A 23,953-nucleotide genomic window follows, 5' to 3' on the forward strand; every position below is an offset into this window, starting at 1 on the left:
CCCCATGCAGCTGTCCTTCCTGCCACCCAGGCTCTGAACATCCTATCTCTGTGGGACTGGATGGGGGGTGTTGGCCTAGCTCCCCACCCTGCTCTGTCAGCCTACACCCTGGCATCCACCCGGTCCCCGCGCCCCCCTATACCCTAACCCACTGTCTGTGTCCCCATGCCCCCCCTCCACCATTCCCTGTACCCCCCCACACCCTGCTCCACTGTCGGTGTCCCCCTGCCTCTCTTTTCCCCTACACCCAGTCTGTGTCCCCCAGCCTCCCTTTTCCCCTACACCCAGTCGGTGTCCCCCCGCCTCCCTTTTCCCCTACACCCAGTCTGTGTCCCCCAGCCTCCCTTTTCCCCTACACCCAGTCTGTGTCCCCCAGCCTCCCTTTTCCCCTACACCCAGTCGGTGTCCCCCCGCCTCCCTTTTCCCCTACACCCAGTCGGTGTCCCCCAGCCTCCCTTTTCCCCTACACCCAGTCTGTGTCCCCCAGCCTCCCTTTTCCCCTACACCCAGTCTGTGTCCCCTAGCCTCCCTTTTCCCCTACACCCAGTCGGTGTCCCCCCGCCTCCCTTTTCCCCTACACCCAGTCTGTGTCCCCCAGCCTCCCTTTTCCCCTACACCCAGTCTGTGTCCCCCAGCCTCCCTTTTCCCCTAAACCCAGTCGGTGTCCCCCCGCCTCCCTTTTCCCCTACACCCAGTCGGTGTCCCCCAGCCTCCCTTTTCCCCTACACACAGTCTGTGTCCCCCAGCCTCCCTTTTCCCCTACACCCAGTCTGTGTCCCCCAGCCTCCCTTTTCCCCTACACCCAGTCTGTGTCCCCCAGCCTCCCTTTTCCCCTACACCCAGTCTGTGTCCCCCAGCCTCCCTTTTCCCCTACACCCAGTCTGTGTCCCCCAGCCTCCCTTTTCCTCTACACCCAGTCTGTGTCCCCCAGACTCCCATTTCCTCTACACCCAGTCTGTGTCCCGCTGCCCTGTGCCCCCCCCCCCACACCCTGCCCCTCTGTCAGTGTCCCCCTGCCTCCCTTTTCCTCTACACCTAGTATGTGTCCTCCTGCCCGGGCCCCCCCCCCCCTACACCCTGCCCCCACTGTCAGTGTCCCCCTGCCTCCCTTTTCCTCTACACCCAGTCTGTGTCCTCCTGCCCTGTGCCCTCCCCTACACCCTGTCCCCACTGTCAGTGTCCCCCTGCCTCCCTTTTCCTCTACACCCAGTCTGTGTCCTCCTGCCCTGTGCCCCCCCCCTACACCCTGCCCCCACTGTCAGTGTCCCCCTGCCTCCCTTTTCCTCTACACCCAGTCTGTATCCTCCTGCCCTGTGCCCCTCCCTTACACCCTGCCCCCACTGTCAGTGTCCCCCTGCCTCCCTTTTCCTCTACACCCAGTCTGTATCCTCCTGCCCTGTGCCCCTCCCTTACACCCTGTCCCCACTGTCAGTGTCCCCCTGCCTCCCTTTTCCTCTACACCCAGTCTGTATCCTCCTGCCCTGTTCCCCTCCCTTACACCCTGCCCCCAGTGTCAGTGTCCCCCTGCCTCCCTTTTCCTCTACACCCAGTCTGTATCCTCCTGCCCTGTGCTCCTTCCTTACACCCTGTCCCCACTGTCAGTGTCCCCCTGCCTCCCTTTTCCTCTACACCCAGTCTGTGTCCCCCAGCCTCCCTTTTCCCCTACACCCAGTCGGTGTCCCCCCGCCTCCCTTTTCCCCTACACCCAGTCTGTGTCCCCCAGCCTCCCTTTTCCCCTACACCCAGTCTGTGTCCCCCAGCCTCCCTTTTCCCCTACACCCAGTCGGTGTCCCCCCGCCTCCCTTTTCCCCTACACCCAGTCGGTGTCCCCCAGCCTCCCTTTTCCCCTACACCCAGTCTGTGTCCCCCAGCCTCCCTTTTCCCCTACACCCAGTCTGTGTCCCCCAGCCTCCCTTTTCCCCTACACCCAGTCGGTGTCCCCCCGCCTCCCTTTTCCCCTACACCCAGTCGGTGTCCCCCAGCCTCCCTTTTCCCCTACACCCAGTCTGTGTCCCCTAGCCTCCCTTTTCCCCTACACCCAGTCGGTGTCCCCCCGCCTCCCTTTTCCCCTACACCCAGTCTGTGTCCCCCAGCCTCCCTTTTCCCCTACACCCAGTCTGTGTCCCCCAGCCTCCCTTTTCCCCTAAACCCAGTCGGTGTCCCCCCGCCTCCCTTTTCCCCTACACCCAGTCGGTGTCCGCCATGCCTCCCTTTTCCCCTACACACAGTCTGTGTCCCCCAGCCTCCCTTTTCCCCTACACCCAGTCTGTGTCCCCCAGCCTCCCTTTTCCCCTACACCCAGTCTGTGTCCCCCAGCCTCCCTTTTCCCCTACACCCAGTCTGTGTCCCCCAGCCTCCCTTTTCCCCTACACCCAGTCTGTGTCCCCCAGCCTCCCTTTTCCTCTACACCCAGTCTGTGTCCCCCAGACTCCCATTTCCTCTACACCCAGTCTGTGTCCCGCTGCCCTGTGCCCCCCCCCCCCACACCCTGCACCTCTGTCAGTGTCCCCCTGCCTCCCTTTTCCTCTACACCTAGTATGTGTCCTCCTGCCCGGGCCCCCCCCCCCTACACCCTGCCCCCACTGTCAGTGTCCCCCTGCCTCCCTTTTCCTCTACACCCAGTCTGTGTCCTCCTGCCCTGTGCCCTCCCCTACACCCTGTCCCCACTGTCAGTGTCCCCCCGCCTCCCTTTTCCTCTACACCCAGTCTGTGTCCTCCTGCCCTGTGCCCCCCCCCTACACCCTGCCCCCACTGTCAGTGTCCCCCTGCCTCCCTTTTCCTCTACACCCAGTCTGTATCCTCCTGCCCTGTGCCCCTCCCTTACACCCTGCCCCCACTGTCAGTGTCCCCCTGCCTCCCTTTTCCTCTACACCCAGTCTGTATCCTCCTGCCCTGTGCCCCTCCCTTACACCCTGTCCCCACTGTCAGTGTCCCCCTGCCTCCCTTTTCCTCTACACCCAGTCTGTATCCTCCTGCCCTGTGCCCCTCCCTTACACCCTGCCCCCAGTGTCAGTGTCCCCCTGCCTCCCTTTTCCTCTACACCCAGTCTGTATCCTCCTGCCCTGTGCTCCTTCCTTACACCCTGTCCCCACTGTCAGTGTCCCCCTGCCTCCCTTTTCCTCTACACCCAGTCTGTATCCTCCTGCCCTGTGCCCCTCCCTTACACCCTGCCCCCACTGTCAGTGTCCCCCTGCCTCCCTTTTCCTCTACACCCAGTCTGTATCCTCCTGCCCTGTGCCCCTCCCTTACACCCTGTCCCCACTGTCAGTGTCCCCCTGCCTCCCTTTTCCTCTACACCCAGTCTGTATCCTCCTGCCCTGTGCCCCTCCCTTACACCCTGTCCCCACTGTCAGTGTCCCCCTGCCTCCCTTTTCCCCTGCCCCCCTATTCCTCTACACCCTGTAGCAGTGAGTCATTTGTGATACATTAACAATTGTAATGTGTGTGGTTGTACTCAAAACATTTTGTGCTTATGCTGGGTTTGAGAATAACACCAGCTAAATATCTTCACATTTGTTTCCTAACGCCCTCATGATCAGAGGGCCAAAAGAGGCTAAATAAATTATGAAACATATATTTTTAGTTGTTTTCATTAAACACACACAGTGATTTATTATATTACAAAGACTCCATGGTGGTTTTAAATTATGCAATATTGCTCCAGTTGAAGATAAGAGTGTTTATGGCTTTTTTATGCACAGTCAGAGAGAGAGTTTATCCCTTCTAGTTATGGAGAGAAAGAGAGCGAGAGCGGAAGGATCGGATGGAGGAGGGGTCGGAGGAAGCCAGGGAGGGATAGATGGAATAGAAAGAGAGAGAGAGATGAGGGACGTCAGAGAGAGAGAGAGTGTAATGTTTACTGTACCTAAAGAAATGGCAGCAGTTTTACGGGCGCCCAACCAATTGTGCTATTATGTATTATTTTCGCGTAACTTATTTTGTACATAATGTTTCTGCAACCATATCTTACGGCAGAAAAGAGCTTCTGGATATCAGGACAGCGATCACTCACCTTGGATTAGACTAAGATTTTTTCTTCAACAAACAAGACGCACAATACATTCTCCAAACGAACGGCAGGGCCGACATCCACATTATTTGCAAGAGGGAGCGACACAGGTAGAGGACAAAGAGCCAGATGCCTGGTCAGGAGGGGGGGGGGGGGTATGTTCATATTTGTAAACAACAGCTGGTGCACGAAATCTAAGGAAGTCTCTAGATTTTGCTCGCCTGAAGTAGAGTATATTATGATAAATTGCAGGCGACACTGTCACGGCTAGCTGAAGGACTGGACCAAGGTGCAGCATGGTAAGCGTACATTTGAACTTTATTTTAAAATGACGCCGACAAAACGAAGAACAAAAAAACAACCGTGAAGCTTTGGGCTATGTTCCCTGAACAACTATCAATAAGTGCATCGAGGACGTTGTCCCCACAGTGACTGTACGTACATACCCCAACCAGAAGCCATGGATTACAGGCAACATTTGCACTTAGCTAAAGTGTAGAGCTGCCACTTTCAAAGTGCGGGACTCTAACCCGGAAGCTTACAAGAAATCCTGCTATGCCCTGCGACGAACCATCAAACAGGCAAAGCGTCAATACAGGGCTAAGATTGAACGACGAGCTCCGACGCTCGTCTTATGTGGCAGGGCTTGCAAACTATTACAGACTACATAGGGAAGCACAGCCGCGAGCTGCCCAGTGACACAAGCCTACCAGACGAGCTAAATCACTTCTATACTCGCTTTGAGGCAAGCAACACTGAGGCTTGCAGGAGAGCATCAGCTGTTCCAGTCGACTGTGTGATCACGCTCTCCATAGCCGATGTGAGTAAGACCTTTAATCAGGTCAACATACACAAGGCTGCGTGGCCAGACGGATTACCAGGACGTGTGCTCCGGGCACGTGCTGACCAACTGGCAGGTGTCTTCACTGACATTTTCAACATGTCCCTGATTGAGTCTGTAATACCAAAATGTTTCAAGCAGACCACCATAGTCCCTATACCCAAGAACACAAAGGCAACCTGCCTAAATGACTACAGACCTGAAGCACTCCCGTCTGTAGCCATGAAGTGCTTTGAAAGGTTGGTAATGGCTCACATCAACATCATTATCACAGAAATCCTAGACCCACTCCAATTTGGATACCGCCCAAACAGATCCACAGATGACGCAATCTCTATTGCACTCCACACTGCTCTTTCCCACCTGGACAAAAGGAACACTTATGTGAGAATGCTATTCATTGACTACAGCTCAGTGTTCAACACCATAGTACCCTCAAAGCTCATCACTAAGCTAAGGATCCTGGTACTAAACACCTCCCTCTGCAACTGGATCCTGGACTTCCTGACGGGCCACCCCCAGGTGGTAAGGGTAGGTAGCAACACATTTGCCACGCTGATCCTCAACACTGGAGCTCCTCAGGGGTGCGTGCTCTGCCCCTCCTGTACTCCCTGTTCACCCACGACTGCATGGCCAGGCACGACTCCAACACCATCATTAAGATTGCAGACGACACAACAGTGGTAACAGCCTGATCACTGACAACGATGAGACAGCCTATAGGGAGGAAGTCAGAAACCTGTCCGGGTGGTGCCAGAATAACAACCTATCCCTCAACGTGACCAAGACTAAGGAGATGATTGTGGACTACAGGAAAAGTAGGACCGAGCACGCCCCCATTCTCATCGACGGGGTTGTAGTGGAGCAGGTTGAGAGCTTCAAGTTCCTTGGTGTCCATATCAACAACAAACTAGAATGGTCCAAACAGACCAAGACAGTCGTGAAGAGTGCATGACAAAGCCTATTCCCCCTCAGGAAACTAAAAAGATTTGGCATGGGTCCTGAGATCCTCAAAAGGTTCTACAGCTACAATGTCGAGAGCATCTTGACTGGCAACTGTTCGGCCTCTGACCGCAACGCACTATAGAGGGTAGTGCGTACGTTCCAGTACATCACTGGGGCTAAGCTGCCTGCCACCCAGGACCTCTACATCAGGCGGTGTCAGAGGAAGGCCCTAAAAATGGTCAAAGACCCCAGCCACCCCAAGTCATAGACTATTCTCCCTACTACCACATGGCAAGCGGTACCGGAGTGCCATGTCTAGGACAAAAGGCTTCTCAACATTTTTTTAGCCCCAAGCCATAAGACTCCTGAACAGGTAACCAAATGGCTACCCGGACTATTTGAATTGTGTGCCCCGCCCAACCCCTCTTTTTATGCTGCTGCTACTCTCTGTTTATCATATATGCATAGTCACTTTAACTATAAATTCATGTACATACTACCTCAATTGGGCTGACCAACCAGTGCTCCCGCACATTGGCTAACAGGGCTATTTACATTGTGTCCCACCCACCACCCGCCAACCCCTCTTTTACACTATTGCTACTCTCTGTTCATCATGTATGCATAGTCACTTTAACCATATCTACATGTACATACTACATCAATCTGCCTGACTAACCGGTGTCTGTATGTAGCCTCGCTACTTTTATAGCCTCACTACTGTATATAGCCTCGCTACTGTATATAGCCTTGCTACTGTATATAGCCTCCTCTACTGTATATAGCCTCGCTATTGTATATAGCCTCCTCTACTGTATATAGCCTCCTCTACTGTATATAGCCTCACTACTGTATATAGCCTCCTCTACTGTATATAGCCCTGCTACTGTATATAGCCTCCTCTACTGTATATAGCCTCCTCTACTGTATATAGCCTTGCTACTGTATATAGCCTCCTCTACTGTATATAGCCCTGCTACTGTATATAGCCCTGCTACTGTATATAGCCTCCTCTACTGTATATAGCCTCCTCTACTGTATATAGCCTCCTCTACTGTATATAGCCTCACTACTGTATATAGCCTCCACTACTGTATATAGCCTCCTCTACTGTATATAGCCTCCTCAACTGTATGTAGCCTCGCTACTGTATATAGCCTCCTCTACTGTATATAGCCTACTCTACTGTATATAGCCTCCTCTACTGTATATAGCCTTGCTACTGTATATAGCCTCCTCTACTGTATATAGCCCTGCTACTGTATATAGCCCTGCTACTGTATATAGCCTCCTCTACTGTATATAGCCTCCTCTACTGTATATAGCCTCCTCTACTGTATATAGCCTCACTACTGTATATAGCCTCCACTACTGTATATAGCCTCCTCTACTGTATATAGCCTCCTCTACTGTATATAGCCTCCTCTACGGTGTATAGCCTCCTCTACTGTATATAGCCTCGCTACTGTATATAGCCTCCTCTACTGTATATAGCCTCCTCTACTGTATATAGCCTCCTCTACTGTATGTAGCCTCCTCTACTGTATGTAGCCTCCTCTACTGTATATAGCCTCCTCTACTGTATATAGCCTCCTCTACTGTATATAGCCTCACTACTGTATATAGCCTCCACTACTGTATATAGCCTCCTCTACTGTATATAGCCTCCTCTACTGTATGTAGCCTGTCTTTTTACTTTTGTTTTATTTCTTTACCTACCTATTGTTCACCTAATACTTTTTTTGCACTATTGGTTCACTGTAAGGTTGTATTCAGAGCACGTGAATAAAATTTGATTTGATTTGATCTTTTATTTTGTATTTCATTTTGTTTATTATCTATTTCACTTCCTTTGGCAATGTAAACCTGTTTCCCATGGAACTAAATCCCCTAAAATGTAATTGTAATTGAAATTGAATTGAGAGAGAGAGTGAGGGGGGGGGGGGCTCTCATATGATAGACACTCTGAAGTGGTGACAAAGGGACAGGAAGTCATTGTGGCCATGTTACCCTGCCCTGTGCCCTCTTGTGCCACAACAACCCATCCTGGACAGCAAAATCAAACGTCAGTCTGGTCTGATGACACAGGCTCTGCTGCCTGCAAATGACTGACTGACCGCTCACTCTGCTCCCCACTCCAATTCCTTACCAGTCCTGTAGCCTCTACTCCATAGCTACTCCTGTATTCAGTGCATTCGGAAAGTATTCAGACCCCTTGACCTTTTCCACATTTTGTTATGTTCCAGCCTTATTCTAAAATGAATTAAATATATGTTTTTCTTCATCAATCTACATACAATACCCCATAATGACAAACAAAAATAGGTTTTTAGATGTTATTGCTAATTTATTAAATATATATAACTGAAATATCACATTTCCATAAGTATTCAGGCCCTTTACTCAGTACTTTGTTGAAGCACCTTTGGCAGTGATTACAGCCTCAAGTCTTCTTGGGTATGATGCTACAAGCTTGGCTCACCTTTATGTGGAGTTTCTCCCTTTCTTCTCTGCAAATCATCTCAAGCTCTATCAGGTTGGATGGGGATTGTCGCTGCACAGCTATTTTCAGGTCTCTCCAGAGATGATAGATCGGGTTCAAGTCCGGGCTCTGGCTGGGCCACTCAAGGACATTCAGAGACTTGTCCCGAAGCCCCTCCTGTGTTGTCTTGGCTGTGTGCTTAGGGTTGTTATCCTGTTGGAAGGTGAACCGTCGCTCCAGTCTGAGGTCCTGAGCGCTCTAGAGCAGGTTTTCTTCAAGGATCTCTCTGTACTTTTCTCTGTTAATCTTTCCCTTGATCCTGACCAATCTCGCAGTCCCTGCTGCTGAAAAACATCCCCACAACATGATGCTGCAACCACCATGCTTCACCGTAGAGATAGTGCTAGGTTTCCTCCAGATGTGACTTTTGGCATTCAGGCCAAAGATTTCAATATTGGTTTCATCAGAGCAGGTGCCTTTTGGAAAACTCCAAGCGGGCTGTCATGTGCCTTTTACTGAGGAGTGGCTTCTGTCTGGCCACAACCATGAAGCTCTGATTGGTGGAGTGCTGCAGAGATGGTTATAGTTCTAGAAGGTTCTTCCATCTCCACAAAGGAACTTTGGAGCTCTGTCAGAATGACAGTCGGGATCTTGGTCACCTCCCTGACCAAGGCCCTTCTACCCTGATAGCTGAGTTTGGCCGGAAGGCCAGCTCTAGGAAGAGTCTTGGTGGTTCCAAACTTTGTTCTTGGGGATGTTCAATACTGCATAAATATTTTGGTACCCTTCTCCAGATCCGTTCCTTGACACAATTCTGTCTCGGAGCTCTACGGACAATTTCTTCGACTTCTTGGCTTGGTCAATGGAAACAGGATGAGCCTGAGCTCAATTTCAGTCTCATAGCAACGGGTCTGAATACTTATGTAAAGAAGGTATTTCTGTTTTTTATTTTTAATACATTTGCCAAATAAAAAACCTGTTTTCGATTTGTCATTATGGGGTATTTTGTGTAGATTGATGAGGAATGTTTTACTTTTAATCCATTTTAGAATAAGTCTGTAACGTAACAAAATGAGGAAAAAGTCAAGGGGTCTGTATACTTTCCAAATGCACTGTGAGAGGATTGGATAGGTGGATGCAGACATTTCCACCTAGCCAATCAGATGGCATAATGAAGCTATTATTATAGTGCCTATACTGTATCCAATCGTCTGAGATCTGGGGACCATTTGGAATTCAGCATTATTACCTATTTGTTCACTCTCCCCCTGTGTTGTAAAGCAGGATCAGTCCACTAGAGGGCCCCAGCAGAACGCCCCTCCCCTCTGATGGTCACACATGCTCTTTCCTTAGCCCTGTGGTGTTTCAGGAATCTGAACTCCAAGCACTCTGTCCTCAGACATATCCCTGTCACAGAGACTCCAATGCTGGCTACAGTCTGGGGCAGTCTGGGTATGCCTGGAAGCCACCAGCACAGCTCAAAAGTGAACTTCGCAGCAGAGATAGAGAGAGACTGTCCTGTGATCTGAAGTCCATAAGCCTGTTCTAACAGTCTGTCAATGTGGGAGGTGATTTGTGATCTGAGGCAGAAGAGTGTGTTGAATGTGAATGATGTCCTTTGTCATTGGGTCTCTTCCAACCCATCTTGACGTGTTCTGTATTCTGTATCCCTGCCAAACTGTTAATAACCATTATGAGCCACCATTTATTATATTAATCTATGACCATCCTCTTCTCCTGCCATAAGCAGAGCCCCCCCTGGCCACCACTGACCCCCTGTAATCAATCAATCAATCACCATATTCTCCTCTTCTCCCAGCCATAAGCAGAGACCCCCCTGGCCACCACTGACCCCCTGTAATCAATCAGTCAATCAATCAATCAATCACCATATTCTCCTCTTCTCCCAGCCATAAGCAGAGACCCCCCTGGCCACCACTGACCCCCTGTAATCAATCAGTCAATCAATCAATCAATCACCATATTCTCCTCTTCTCCCAGCCATAAGCAGAGACCCCCCTGGCCACCACTGACCCCCACTAATCAGTCAATCAATCAATCAATCACCATATTCTCCTCTTCTCCCAGCCATAAGCAGAGCCCCCCCTGGCCACCACTGACCCCCTGTAATCAATCAGTCAATCAATCAATCAATCACCATATTCTCCTCTTCTCCCAGCCATAAGCAGAGACCCCCCTGGCCACCACTGACCCCCTGTAATCAATCAGTCAATCAATCAATCAATCACCATATTCTCCTCTTCTCCCAGCCATAAGCAGAGACCCCCCTGGCCACCACTGACCCCCACTAATCAGTCAATCAATCAATCAATCACCATATTCTCCTCTTCTCCCAGCCATAAGCAGAGCCCCCCCTGGCCACCACTGACCCCCTGTAATCAATCAGTCAATCAATCAATCAATCACCATATTCTCCTCTTCTCCCAGCCATAAGCAGAGACCCCCCTGGCCACCACTGACCCCCTGTAATCAATCAGTCAATCAATCAATCAATCACCATATTCTCCTCTTCTCCCAGCCATAAGCAGAGACCCCCCTGGCCACCACTGACCCCCACTAATCAGTCAATCAATCAATCAATCACCATATTCTCCTCTTCTCCCAGCCATAAGCAGAGCCCCCCCCCTGGCCACCACTGACCCCCTGTAATCAATCAGTCAATCAATCAATCAATCACCATATTCTCCTCTTCTCCTGCCATAAGCAGAGACCCCCCTGGCCACCACTGACCCCCTGTAATCAATCAGTCAATCAATCAATCAATCACCATATTCTCCTCTTCTCCCAGCCATAAGCAGAGACCCCCCTGGCCACCACTGACCCCCTGTAATCAATCAGTCAATCAATCAATCAATCACCATATTCTCCTCTTCTCCTGCCATAAGCAGAGACCCCCCTGGCCACCACTGACCCCCTGTAATCAATCAGTCAATCAATCAATCAATCACCATATTCTCCTCTTCTCCCAGCCATAAGCAGAGACCCCCCTGGCCACCACTGACCCCCTGTAATCAATCAGTCAATCAATCAATCAATCACCATATTCTCCTCTTCTCCCAGCCATAAGCAGAGACCCCCCTGGCCACCACTGACCCCCTGTAATCAATCAGTCAATCAATCAATCAATCACCATATTCTCCTCTTCTCCCAGCCATAAGCAGAGACCCCCCTGGCCACCACTGACCCCCTGTAATCAATCAGTCAATCAATCAATCAATCACCATATTCTCCTCTTCTCCCAGCCATAAGCAGAGACCCCCCTGGCCACCACTGACCCCCTGTAATCAATCAGTCAATCAATCAATCAATCACCATATTCTCCTCTTCTCCCAGCCATAAGCAGAGACCCCCCTGGCCACCACTGACCCCCTGTAATCAATCAGTCAATCAATCAATCAATCACCATATTCTCCTCTTCTCCCAGCCATAAGCAGAGACCCCCCTGGCCACCACTGACCCCCTGTAATCAATCAGTCAATCAATCAATCAATCACCATATTCTCCTCTTCTCCCAGCCATAAGCAGAGACCCCCCTGGCCACCACTGACCCCCTGTAATCAATCAGTCAATCAATCAATCAATCACCATATTCTCCTCTTCTCCCAGCCATAAGCAGAGCCCCCCCCCTGGCCACCACTGACCCCCACTAATCAGTCAATCAATCAATCAATCAATCAATCAATGACCATATTCTCCTCTTCTCCCAGCTATAAGGAGAGACTCCCTCCCTGGTCGCGACTGACCCCCAGCATGGCAGACAGTCGTCAACGTGAAGACACCCCCCCCCAGTGGGATCCGTCGGGGGCACAGGACCCCTCTCCTCCCCCAGCCCATGGGGCTAATGGCTACCCCCCCTCCTACAGGGCGTGCCAGCCAGGGACGGCCCATGGAGCAGCACCACCCTCCTACACCGCCAGAGAGAATGGCTTCAACGGCGACCATGCAGTTACGGCTGGTAAGGACCCCTGATATCTGAGACTCAGGGACAGAGCTTCTATAACTGCTGTCTTGTACCCACATACCGAATCAGTATTGACAAAACGTTTTGTGACTACAATTTAGAGTTGTAGAATTGCGCACAGATGTACAGTACCAGTCAAAAGTTTGCACATACCTACTCATTCAAGGGTTTTTCTTTACTATTTATTTTACTATTTTCTACATTGTAGAATAAACAAATCACAATGTATTTAATATTCTTCAAAGTAGCCATCCTTGGCTTTGATGACAGCTTTGTACACTCTTGGAATTCTCTCAACCAGCTTCATGAGGCCTGCTTTTCCAACAGTCTTGAAGGAGTAACCCACATAATGCTGAGCTGCTTTTCCTTCACTCTGCAGTCCAACTCATCTCAACTAGGCTGAGGTCAGCTGATTGTGGAGGCCAGGTCAATGTATTTTATTTAACTAGGCAAGTCAGTTAAGAACAAATTCTTGATTACAATGACAGCCTTGGAACAGTGGGTTAACTGCCTTGTTCAGGGGCAGAACTGCAGAGTTTTACCTTGTCAGCGCGGGGATTCGATCTAGCAACCTTCACTCTCCTGCTTGGTCAAATATCCCTAACACAGCCTGGAGGTGTATTTTGGGTCATTGTCCTGTTGAAAAACAAATGACAGTCCCATTAAGCGCAAACCAGATGGGATGGCGTATTGCTGCAGAATGCTGTGGTAGCCATGCTGGTTAAGTGTGCCTTGCATTTTAAATAAATCACAGACAGTGTCACCAGCAAAGCCCCCCCCCCCCCACCATCATATCTCCTCCTCCTTGCTTCATGGTGGGAACCACTCATGCGGAGATCATCCATTCACCAACTCTGCGTCTCATGGAGACATGGCGGTGACTCATCAGACCAAAAGACAGATTTCCACCGGTCTATTGTCCATTGCTCATGTTTTTTGGCCCAAGCAAGCCTCTTCTTCATATTGGTGTCCTTTAGTAGTGGTTTCTTTGCAGAAAATCGACCATGAAGGCCTGAATCACGCAGTTAACTCTGAACAGTTGATGTTGTGATGTGTCTGTTACTTGAACTCTGTGAAGCATTTATTTGGTCTGCAATCTGAGGTGCAGTTAACATGTGTAAGTATTTGTATGAACATAACAAGATTCAACAACTGAGACATAAACTGAACAAGTTCCACAGACATGTGACTAACAGAAATTGAATAATGTGGCCCTGAACAAAGGGGGGGTCAAAATCAAAAGTAACAGTCAGTATCTGGTGTGGCCACCAGCTGCATTAAGTACTGTAGTGCATTTTCCGCTCATGGACTGCATCAGATTTGCTGGTGAGATGTTACCCCACTCTAGCCTCTGATCACCCTCTGATCTAACAGGTCCCAGACGTGCTCAATGGGATTGAGATCCGAGCTCTTCGCTGGCCATGGCAGAACACTGACATTCCTGTCTTGCAGGAAGTCACGCACAGAACGAGCAGTATGGCTGGTGGCATTGTCATGCTGGAGGGTCATGACAGGATGAGCCTGCAGGAATGGTACCACATGAGGGAGGAGGATGTCTTCCCTGTAGCACACAGCGTTGAGATTGCCTGCAATGATAACAAGCTCAGTCCGGTGTTGCTGTGACACACCGCCCCAGATCATGATGGACCCACCACCTCTAAATCAATCCCGTCCAGAGTACAAGGCCTCGGTGTAACGCTCATTCCTTCGACGATTAACGCGAATCCGACCATCACCCCTGGTGAGAAAAAAATGTGACTCGTCAGTGAAGAGCACTTTTTGCCAGTCCTCTGGTCCAGCGATGGTGGGTTTGTGACCATAGGCGACATTGTTGCCGGTGATGTCTGGTGAGGACCTGCCTTACAACAGACCTACATACCCTCAGTCCAGCCTCTCTCAGCCTATTGCGGACAGTCTGAGCACTGATGGAGTGATTGTGCGTTCCTGGTGTAACTTGGGCAGTTGTTGTTGCCATCCTGTACCTGGTCCGCAGGTGTGATGTTCAGATGTACCGATCCTGTGCAGGTGTTGTTACACGTGGTCTGCCACTGCGAGGATGATCAGCTGTCCATCCTGTCTCCCTATAGCTCTGTCTTAGTCATCTCACAGTACAGACATTGCAACATCTGCCACACCTGGCCACATCTGCAGTCCTCATGCCTCCTAAGGCACGTTCACGCAGATGAGCAGGGACCCTGGGCATCTTTCTTTTGGTGTTTTTCAGAGTCAGTGGAAAGGCCTCTTTAGTGTCCTAAGTTTTCATAACTGTGACCTTAATTGCCTACCGTCTGTAAGCTGTTAGTGTCTTAACGACCGTTCCACAGGTGCATGTTCATTCATTGTTTATGGCTCATTGAACAAGCATGGGAAACAGTGTTTAAACCCTTTACAATGAAAATCTGTGAAGTTATTTGGATTTTAACGAATTATCTTTGAAAGACAGGGTCCTGAAAAGGGTCGATTCATTTTTTGCTGAGTTTATACACACACACACACACACACACACACACACACACACACACACACACACACACACACACACACACACACACACACACACACACACACACACACACACACACACACACACACACACACACACACACACACAGTTTACTCCCTCTTTAGATTCATACTCCATTATTACTGTGGCAAATAAGGATGAAAATCCCCCTTTACTCAGAGCAAACGAGGCACACGCACACATACACCTTTCCTTCTATCCCTCTCCACACACACTGTACCCTGCTCCATTTCCTCCTCCTCCTGTTGCCATGGCAGCAACCCCTACAATTTAGTTTGCCAGAGCTCTATTGTCCCTGCAATCTTTCTGCCTTTACATGTCTAATTTTGCTGACAAACAGAACCGAACACTACCCACTACTGCCGCTTTCCACCATTTACAGCACAGAACAGAAACCCATTTACCATCTCTGACAGGAGTCGTATTAACCTCCTGTACCTCGATCTTAACTGCAGTATGCTGCTATTGTCTATCATTCATTTACACTGCATCAGATAGCTAGCCTGTTAGATTGAATACTATGCACTGTTTAAGACCATATCCCAAACTATTGGTCAAGAAGGAGCAGTAAAGAACACAGAGTATCTTATCTGTTATCACTACACATACAGTACACTGTACCCTGTGCAATGAGCGCCATTAGTATCTAGCCTGGACAGTATGGTTAAGGCTCAAATAGTATGTTCCAAACATTGACTAGAGCGTCTGTAAATCAAAGTCAATTTACAACTTTGTTGACATTTACTCCCCACACTCTGTAGCGATGGAACACAATCGGGTAATTACAACTGTCTTTGACATTGACTTTTAGCAAGGTTACTGAAGATGTTGGACTATTATGTGTTGCCTGAATGCTAAGTGCTTTCTATAATCTTCAGGTAAGTGTTTGGCATGTACAGAATATTATGCATGTTAAGGACATGGCGCTTCCCTTTTCAATGCAATCACCCTAAATCTAGCCTGAACCAACTCTGCGTTCCTCTCTCTCTCTCTCTCTCTCTCTCTCTCTCTCTCTCTCTCTCTCTCTCTCTCTCTCTCCCGCTCTCTCCTGCTCTCTGTTTCTCTTGGTCGTGTTTTTTAAAACTTGTTACAGAGGAATGTCAAGAAGCCAATTTGCTGCTTCAATGGCTCTTCAGCATCTGGAGGGCTTTGAAGAGGAAAAGCGGCGGCATGCAGGGTTAAAGTGAGCCAGCTTGGTCCAGCTCTAGCCCCCATGCCACCGTACTGTCTTCCCATCCTGTCCACCCTTCATGCAGGGTTAAAGTGAGCCAGCTTGGTCCAGCTCTAGCCCCCATGCCACCGTACTGTCTTCCCATCCTGTCCACCCTTCATGCAGGGTTAAAGTGAGCCAGCTTGGTCCAGCTCTAGCCCCCATGCCACCGTACTGTCTTCCCATCCTGTCCACCCTTCATGCAGGGTTAAAGTGAGCCAGCTTGGTCCAGCTCTAGCCCCCATGCCACCGTACTGTCTTCCCATCCTGTCCACCCTTCATGCAGGGTTAAAGTGAGCCAGCTTGGTCCAGCTCTAGCCCCCATGCCACCGTACTGTCTTCCCATCCTGTCCACCCTTCATGCAGGGTTAAAGTGAGCCAGCTTGGTCCAGCTCTAGCCCCCATGCCACCGTACTGTCTTCCCATCCTGTCCACCCTTCATGCAGGGTTAAAGTGAGCCAGCTTGGTCCAGCTCTAGCCCCCATGCCACCGTACTGTCTTCCCATCCTGTCCACCCTTCATGCAGGGTTAAAGTGAGCCAGCTTGGTCCAGCTCTAGCCCCCATGCCACCGTACTGTCTTCCCATCCTGTCCACCCTTCATGCAGGGTTAAAGTGAGCCAGCTTGGTCCAGCTCTAGCCCCCATGCCACCGTACTGTCTTCCCATCCTGTCCACCCTTCATGGTCTGGCCTCATAAAACACCCCAATAGACAGACACACAGCTGGGGAGGATCTCTCAGTATAATACGGCCAGAGGTCCAGGGCCCGTATGAGACAGAGTAAAGGATCAGCTTTGCATTTTAGAATAAATATGATTATATTGGCAGGGGGGACCTGATCTTAGATCAGCAGTCATACTCTGAGATGCTTTGTGCCTACAGGTTCAGGTCCTAACAGTATCAAACACAGAGGGCCAGCACTGCTCTATGGTCAAGACTTCTTTTCAGTAGCAGTAGGTTTTACCATTTTTCAGATTTCGAGATGATGTTCCAGTGTCTTTGATGTGTCTTGTTGATAATGAGGTAAATGGAAAACTGCTGCTGTTAGATATAGTCATTATGAAAAAGCAGAGTGGAGCATGTTGTTTTGTCTTCTAAAATACTGACAGACAAGGAACCATCCTGCCCGCTGCCTTCTGTAGCAAGCACCATGAGAGAAGCTGTCCAATGCTAAAACAACATCTGAAGTGAGAGGATGATTAGCCAATGTCTTTCCTCTCATCGGCACGCAGTGTTATGCACTTTCATATTGCATAACAAAATGCATACCTAGACATAATGCATACCTAGACATAATGCATACCTAGACATAATGCATACCTAGACATAATGCATACCTAGACATAATGGCATACTGGCATGCAGTGTTCCGTTCTAGTTGGATGGATCTGTATTATGTTTCCATAAGTTAAAGGAAATAAAGTTAATGTAAATGTACATTAAGCTACAAAGACTTCTCCATGGCTTCAAGGAACTAAAGAATAGAACTGAAAATGTAAAGAGTTATTACCCTATTATACTGTAAAAAGTGGGACGGCACTGTCGTTCTTCTGAATTGGTATGATCCAAAATTATCCTTTGGTTCGTTCAACCTATTCTATTCAGTTTTTCTGGATTCAAATAACGAATTTGACAGGTCAATGTGATTTTTTTTATTGAATGAAAGCTTCTAAATTGCTTTCAACACCTCATTCACAATCACATCGAATCGCAGTGCGCGCAATGTAGCAGCAGCTGCCTACCAGAAGGCGTGGTCTATTTTGGGTGTGGCTTTCAGATTGTTCTTTTTGGCCACCTGTGAGAATGAATGTCAATCAGGTAATGTTTTTATTTTTATTTGCATGATTATATGTTCACTGCAAGCACTAAATCTTAAATAATATCTACGTAAGTACTGTCATACTAAATAGCCTGGAAAGTTTTCTATTAGTGATGGGAAGTTTTACTGTCCAGTCAAAATAATGAATCTTTCGACTTAATTTGACTCAGTAATGCACGCTGGACCCCTACCGGTGAACAATGAACTGAAAACTCAAGAGTCATGATTCTACAAGCCTCTTGTTCACATGTTGTTCACCATAGGAGCTTATTGGAGCTGTAATTTCTGACCGTGACTTGTAAAAGTGTGCTTTAAACAATGTATTGATTGCTAGGAATACAAATACAATTATCTCTTGATACATTTGAAATGAGGTCTAGATTGTGAATAACTTCACATCACTCTAATCATCAAGATGGCAGCAGAGCAGTTTTGCTGAACATTGTGTGTCACACTGTTTGTTTGTTTTTGTTTGTTTGTGTTACACGTTTTTATTACTTAGCAAAACCGTTATAGGCTGCGAGAGTTGTCATTAAACAACAGGCAAAATCAAAAATTAAAGCATTAAATTGACATCTGCTGGTTTCTACACGAGGAGATACAACTGGTGTGGTGCCCTCCCTGAAAGCCGAGAGAGGATACATCTGTGCTGTGACTGATGGTCTAGACATGTTGGGCCGACTAGCAAAGCAGACGCTTGTTGGTGCGTGCGAGCAGTGTGGGTGCAATAATTGAATAATATAGATTTCAAAATGTATTTTGCAATGCTCACGCACACGACGCAAACTAATAAAAAAAACTAGATCAGGGTTGGGTCTGATGCATATTAATGTGAAGAGTTTGATGCCAAAATTGGACATGATAAATGTCTAGGTTCACACTAATGACCCAGATGTCATAGTATCGTCCGAGACCTGGCTTAGAAATCTGTTCTAAATCAGTCTATAGGCTTGGATGGTTATAATGTTTATCGATGTGACCGACAAAGTAAGGGGGGGTTATAGCCATCTATATTAAAGACAAATATGTGGTTACTGAACTAAGGTCTTGTCACGCCCTAGCCATAGAGAGGCTATTTATTCTCTATTTTGGTTAGGCCAGGGTGTGACTAGGGTGGGCATTCTATGTCCTTTTTTCTATGTTTTGTATTTCTATGTCTTGGCCTGGTATGGTTCTCAATCAGGGACAGCTGTCTACCGTTGTCTCTGATTGAGAACCATCCTTTGGTACCCTTTTCCGCCACCTGTTTTGTGGGAAGTTAACTGCAGTTGTTCAGGGCACATAGCCCAAAGCTTCACGGTTGTTTTTTTGTTCTTCGTTTTGTCGGCGTAATTTTTGAATAAAGTTAAAATGTACGCTTACCATGCTGCACCTTGGTCCAGTCCTTCAGCCAGCCGTGACAGAACTTCCCACCACCAACGGACCAAGCAGCATGGTAAGGTGGACTCCTGGACATGGGAGGACGTTCTGGCCAGCAAGGGAGTCTACACATGGGAGGAGATCCTGGCGGGAAGGGATCGCCTTCCATGGGAACAGGTGGAGGCAGCTAGGAGAGCAGAGGCAGCCGGAGTGAGGAACCAGCAGTATGTGGGAACACAGCTGGCAAGGAAGCCCGAGAGGCAGCCCCAAAACATTTTTTTGGGGGGGGCACACGGGGAGTGTGGCAGAGTCAGGAAGCAGACCTGACCCAACTCCCTGTGCTTACCGTGGCGAGCATGGGACTGGTCAGGCCCCGTGCTATGGGGTGATGCGCACGGTACTGAGGCTTAGTATTCACAGGTATGGTATGCTCGGTGCCAGCATCCCGCATTTGCCGGGTTGGAAGCTGGCATCCAGACAGAACGGGTGGGGCCAGCTCTGCGCTCGAGACCGCCAGTGCGCCTCCACGGCCCTGTGTATCCGGTGCCTCCACTATGCACCAGGCCTCCGGTGGCAGCCCCACGCACCAGGCTGTCTCTCCGTCTCCTCCCTCCAGGTGCTCCCGCCTGTCTGGAGCTGCCAGAGTCTCCCGCCTGTCCAGAGGCGCCCCTCAGTCCAGAGGCGACCTCTACGTGGGCCTTCAGTCCGGGGCCCGCTGCGAGGGCGCCACCTAAGTGGGCCAAGACTGAGGTGGAGCGGGGTCCACGTCCCGCACCTGAGCCACCACCGTAAGAAGGCCCACCCGGACCCTCCCGCACCTTTGGGGGGGGGGGGGTACACTGTCACGCCCTGGCCACAGAGAGGATTTTTATTCTCTATTTTGGTTAGGCCAGGGTGTGACTAGGGTGGCCATTCTATGTCCTTTTTTCTATGTTTTGTATTTCTATGTCTTGGCCTAGTATGGTTCTCAATCAGGGACAGCTGTCTATCGTTGTCTCTGATTGAGAACCATACTTAGGTAAGTTAACTTTGTAGTTGTTCAGGGTACATAGCCCAAAGCTTCACGGTTGTTTTTTTGTTCTTCGTTTTGTCGGCGTAATTTTTAAATAAAGTTAAAATGTACGCTTACCATGCTGCACTTTGGTCCAGTCCTTCAGCCAGCCGTGACAGGGCTTTATCTAAACCAAAACCGTTTAAGATTTTAGAAGCTGAAAGCTGCAGTTATTTAAACTGGGATTGGTTATCTCCAAACTCTGAGGCCATTCAATTTTACTCAAATTATTAATGTGGTTACAAGACTAAATCCAAAAGACATCTTTAAATGAACACTTATTGGTGTTATTCTAGCAAACATTCCGCATAAATTCTCGGGCGTTGGGATTTTCGATAATGATTTATGTGATCATTGTGCAGTTGCTTGCATTAGAGACACCAAATCCCCAAAGTGCCCCCTTCGGTTCATAGTCAAACTAAATTTTAGGCAGTTCTGTAAGCAGGCATTCCTGCATGAACTTTATGCAACTGGGAAAGGAGTGCGCTTATTCCAGATATCGAAGAGGCATTCTCCTATTTTCATTCCATGTTTTCTACTATCGACGATAAACATGCCCCTCTCAAAAAGTACCGGGTTAGAGATAGAGACAATCCCTGATTTAATCCATAAACGAAATACACAATGGGCCAAAGCCAGAAAGAATAATTCCCAGACTGAATGGCAGTTATTCGGGGCATTGAGAAATAAGTGCACTTATTACAGAAATGCAAATCTAGCTTCTACTACGAATCTACCAAGGCCAACCTCAATAACCCAACAAAATTATGGAAAACCATTAAATCCATGAATGCTATCACAAACTCCTCTGGTCTTCCACTCAAATTGACCTCAAGAATGACAAGAATAAACTGCTTGACATGTTTTTTTGTGTGTTTTTTTACCCCCTTTTTCATGGTATCCAATTGTTAGTAGTTACTGTCTTGTCTCATCGCTACAACTCCTGTACAGACTCAGGAGAGATGAAGGTCGAGAGTCATGCGTCCTCTGAAACACAACCCAACCAAGCCGCGCTGCTTCTTAACACAGCATGCATCCAACCCGGAAGCCAGCTGCACCATTCGGAGGAAACACCATACACCTAGCGACCTGGTTAGCGTGCACTGTGCCCGGCCCGCCACAGGAGTCACTAGTGCGTAATGAGAGGAGGATATCCCTACTGGCCAAACCCCAGACGACACTAGGCCAATTGTGCGTTGCCCCACGGACCTCCCGGTCGCGGCCGGCTGCGACAGAGCCTGGGCTTGATCCCAGAGTCTCTGGTGGCACAGCTGGCGCTGCGATGCAGTGCCTTAGACCACTGTGCCACCCGGGAGGCCCCTGCTTGAAATGTTTAATGAGCATTTTGTTAAAGCTGGGCATTCATTTGGTAATGAATTGTATCTTGTGACACTTTGTCTTTTGTGTGTATTCTGTATTTTACTGTAATGTTTTATGGACACTGCTGTTTCCCTGTTTTGCCTTCTTGCCAAAAGAGGTTTTTAACCTCAATGGGTTTTACCTGGTTAAATAAATGTTATACATTTTTTTTAAATGACTCTTGGTGGAATGCATTGCTTGACTACCGTGAGGGTGAGAAGCACAATATCGTTTGCGAACTGCAGCCCCCCAAACAATTATTTATTGAGTTTGAGTTTGTTGAGCAGAAGGAGTGGCGGACTTACCATTAGGGACCTTGTGAGCTGAGCACTCGAGGCCCCCCAACCCCCCTTCAAAGTTGCAAAGGAAATAGGGAGGGAGGGAGGGGGGTTTTGCCTGGTGACTGTTCACAGGTTAATCAGGCCACATTTCTGACAAAAAAGGCATACAAAAAAAGTTAATGAATCCATACAGCGAACAATAATTCATAAGAGATCACTCATTTATTTCCTTTCATATATACATATATTTCAGAGCAATATTAAAGGGATACTTTGGGATTTTCCCCAGAGTCAGATGAACTCATGGATAAAAAAATTTAAGTTATGAGGTAGTTTTGAGAGCCAATGTTAACTAGAGTTGCTAGCTCTAATGAACTTATCCTCTGCAACAGAGGTAACTCTGAGTCTTCCTTTCCTGTGGTGGTCCTCATGAGATGCAGTTATTGCTAGCATTCGCTAGTTAGCAATTACTTTAACGGTAACGGATACAGATGTCCTGGTTTTCTGTTGAGGTCGTTGTGAAGGACTCAGTTTCCGATGTGTTAACTTAACATAGCAGGCCTTTCTTTCTGGTCCTGATGAGAAAACAATAACTGTTGGGGGAGGTTCTCTTTTGCACTGTTGAACCAATCCAGTAAATGTGGAGGAGGAGTTAACATGGAGTGTAGCCTTGTTAATGTTAAAAAGCGGAAGGCTTTCTTTCTATTTCCCCTGAAAACTGGATGCATCCGGTTGTTATCAACTCCGCAGAGTGGTGCTGTTGAGGTGGTTGTGGAGCTGACAGTTGTCATGGTTTTCTGTTGTGGTGGTTTTGGAGGAGACAGTTGTCATGGTTTTCATGAGCTTCCCCATGTACACGGGGTGCAGTTATTTAGTCAGTCAGTACCTTTGGCGACATTATGTTGTTCATGGGGTGTGCTCATGCTGGGTGTGGCAGGTGAGCTCTCACAGACATTGAGAGAGAGAGGGGAGATGAGGGGAGGAGATCATGATGGGAGGTGACGAGGGGAGAGGAGGGAGAGAGGGATGGGTATGGGAGGAGAGGGGAGGGGAATAGAGCAACCAAAGCTCAGAATTAGACAGGGCCTAGACCACCTAAGTCGTGTGTTGCTGTGGCAACAGCTCTGTTCCCTTCACACACGGAGGAGTTTTGGGGCTGGTATCTCTCTCTCTCTCCCCCCGCTCCACCCTGCCTTGCAGTGTGATGCAAGCCTGCGTTTGGCAGTGTGTCTGACTCTGTGGCTGCCTCAGGTCTCAGCTCCAGGGGAATCAGTTTGTCGCTTTGCTCTACTGGTCTGACCAGTACAGGTAAAGAAAAGCTTTTCTGTCCTGGTAGTGTATCTCAGTACAGTGTTGTCTGCATGTCTGTGAGGATTTTAGTTTTGTATTATAATATAACTGTCCTTCTCTTTTATACTGCTGTGCTATTTCATTGAGATACATTTTGATATGTTTTTATTTATTCATGTGTTAAGGCCAATGAGACAAACCTGCTAAGAGCACTAACAGTTGTCACTGTAAACTGTTCATTTGACTCATTCTGTCAGGAAGGGCTGAAATGAGACTGAAGAAGACAGTTGTCATTAACATTAGATGTGTTTGTGTGTGTGTTTGCGGTGTAGCTGTCAGATAGTAAAAACTGTTGTCTCTCTGGAATTAACCCAACAACTTTGTGATGCTGTGTGTGCATGTGTGTGTGTGTGTGTGTGTGTGTGTGTGTGTGTGTGTGTGTGTGTGTGTGTGTGTGTGTGTGTGAGGTAGGTGTGTTTAAGCCTGTGTCGTTGTGAGCCTTTGAGACAGAAGCTGATCTGGATGCAGGACACATCACTGCCCAGTCTGTGAGGAGGTAGGGAGGGAAAGGAAGAGCAAAGGAGAGATGGTATCTGTCTAGGTGAAGGAGTGAGCGGTGCATGTCTGTCTGGAGAAAGGGAGAGAGGAAGGGAAGAGCGAGGGATAGAAGGGAAGAGCAAGGGAGAGAAGGTATCTGTCTAGGTGATGGAGAGAGCGGCTCATGTCTGTCTGGAGGGAGGGAGAGAGGAAGGGAAGAGCGAGGGATAGAAGGGAAGAGCGAGGGAGAGAAGGGATCTGTCTA

The 23,953-nt window shown here is 48.6% G+C and overlaps 2 protein-coding genes across 36 annotated transcripts in view; both read left to right on the plus strand.

Moving 5' to 3' along the window:
• The window catches only part of LOC109870734 (microtubule-associated protein 2), a 178,610-nt gene that overhangs the window by 99,496 nt on the left and 55,161 nt on the right, over nt 1–23,953 (plus strand). For 34 of the 35 annotated variants that reach the window (XM_031806184.1, XM_031806182.1, XM_031806186.1 and 31 more), the window contains exon 4: nt 12,006–12,253. In XM_031806184.1, coding sequence (XP_031662044.1) covers nt 12,049–12,253 — 205 coding nt within the window. In that variant the 5' untranslated portion in view covers nt 12,006–12,048. Of the gene's footprint in view, nt 1–12,005; nt 12,254–23,051; nt 23,170–23,953 lie in introns of those variants that run through there. The other variant, XM_031806206.1, reaches the window with a different exon arrangement.
• On the plus strand, nt 166–3,405 carry LOC109870733 (proline-rich extensin-like protein EPR1). The gene is made up of 8 exons (XM_031805553.1): nt 166–1,038; nt 1,127–1,257; nt 1,466–1,597; nt 2,303–2,498; nt 2,623–2,753; nt 2,877–3,008; nt 3,132–3,263; nt 3,354–3,405. Exons 1-8 carry the CDS (start codon nt 166–168, stop codon nt 3,403–3,405), a joined length of 1,779 nt encoding a protein of 592 aa, XP_031661413.1.

The sequence above is a fragment of the Oncorhynchus kisutch genome, linkage group LG26, assembly GCF_002021735.2.
Source record: "Oncorhynchus kisutch isolate 150728-3 linkage group LG26, Okis_V2, whole genome shotgun sequence".
Classification (NCBI taxonomy): Eukaryota; Metazoa; Chordata; class Actinopteri; order Salmoniformes; family Salmonidae; genus Oncorhynchus; species Oncorhynchus kisutch.

What these genes read in the sequence shown, in the direction of transcription:
- LOC109870733 (XM_031805553.1), top strand. Translation starts at nt 166, where the DNA reads ATGCCCCCCCTCCACCATTCCCTGTACCCCCCCACACCCTGCTCCACT. An exon ending in CCCTACACCCTGCCCCCACT is followed by an intron (nt 2,754 to 2,876) that starts GTCAGTGTCCCC and finishes CTCTACACCCAG; the next exon opens with TCTGTATCCTCCTGCCCTGT. An exon ending in CCTTACACCCTGCCCCCAGT is followed by an intron (nt 3,009 to 3,131) that starts GTCAGTGTCCCC and finishes CTCTACACCCAG; the next exon opens with TCTGTATCCTCCTGCCCTGT.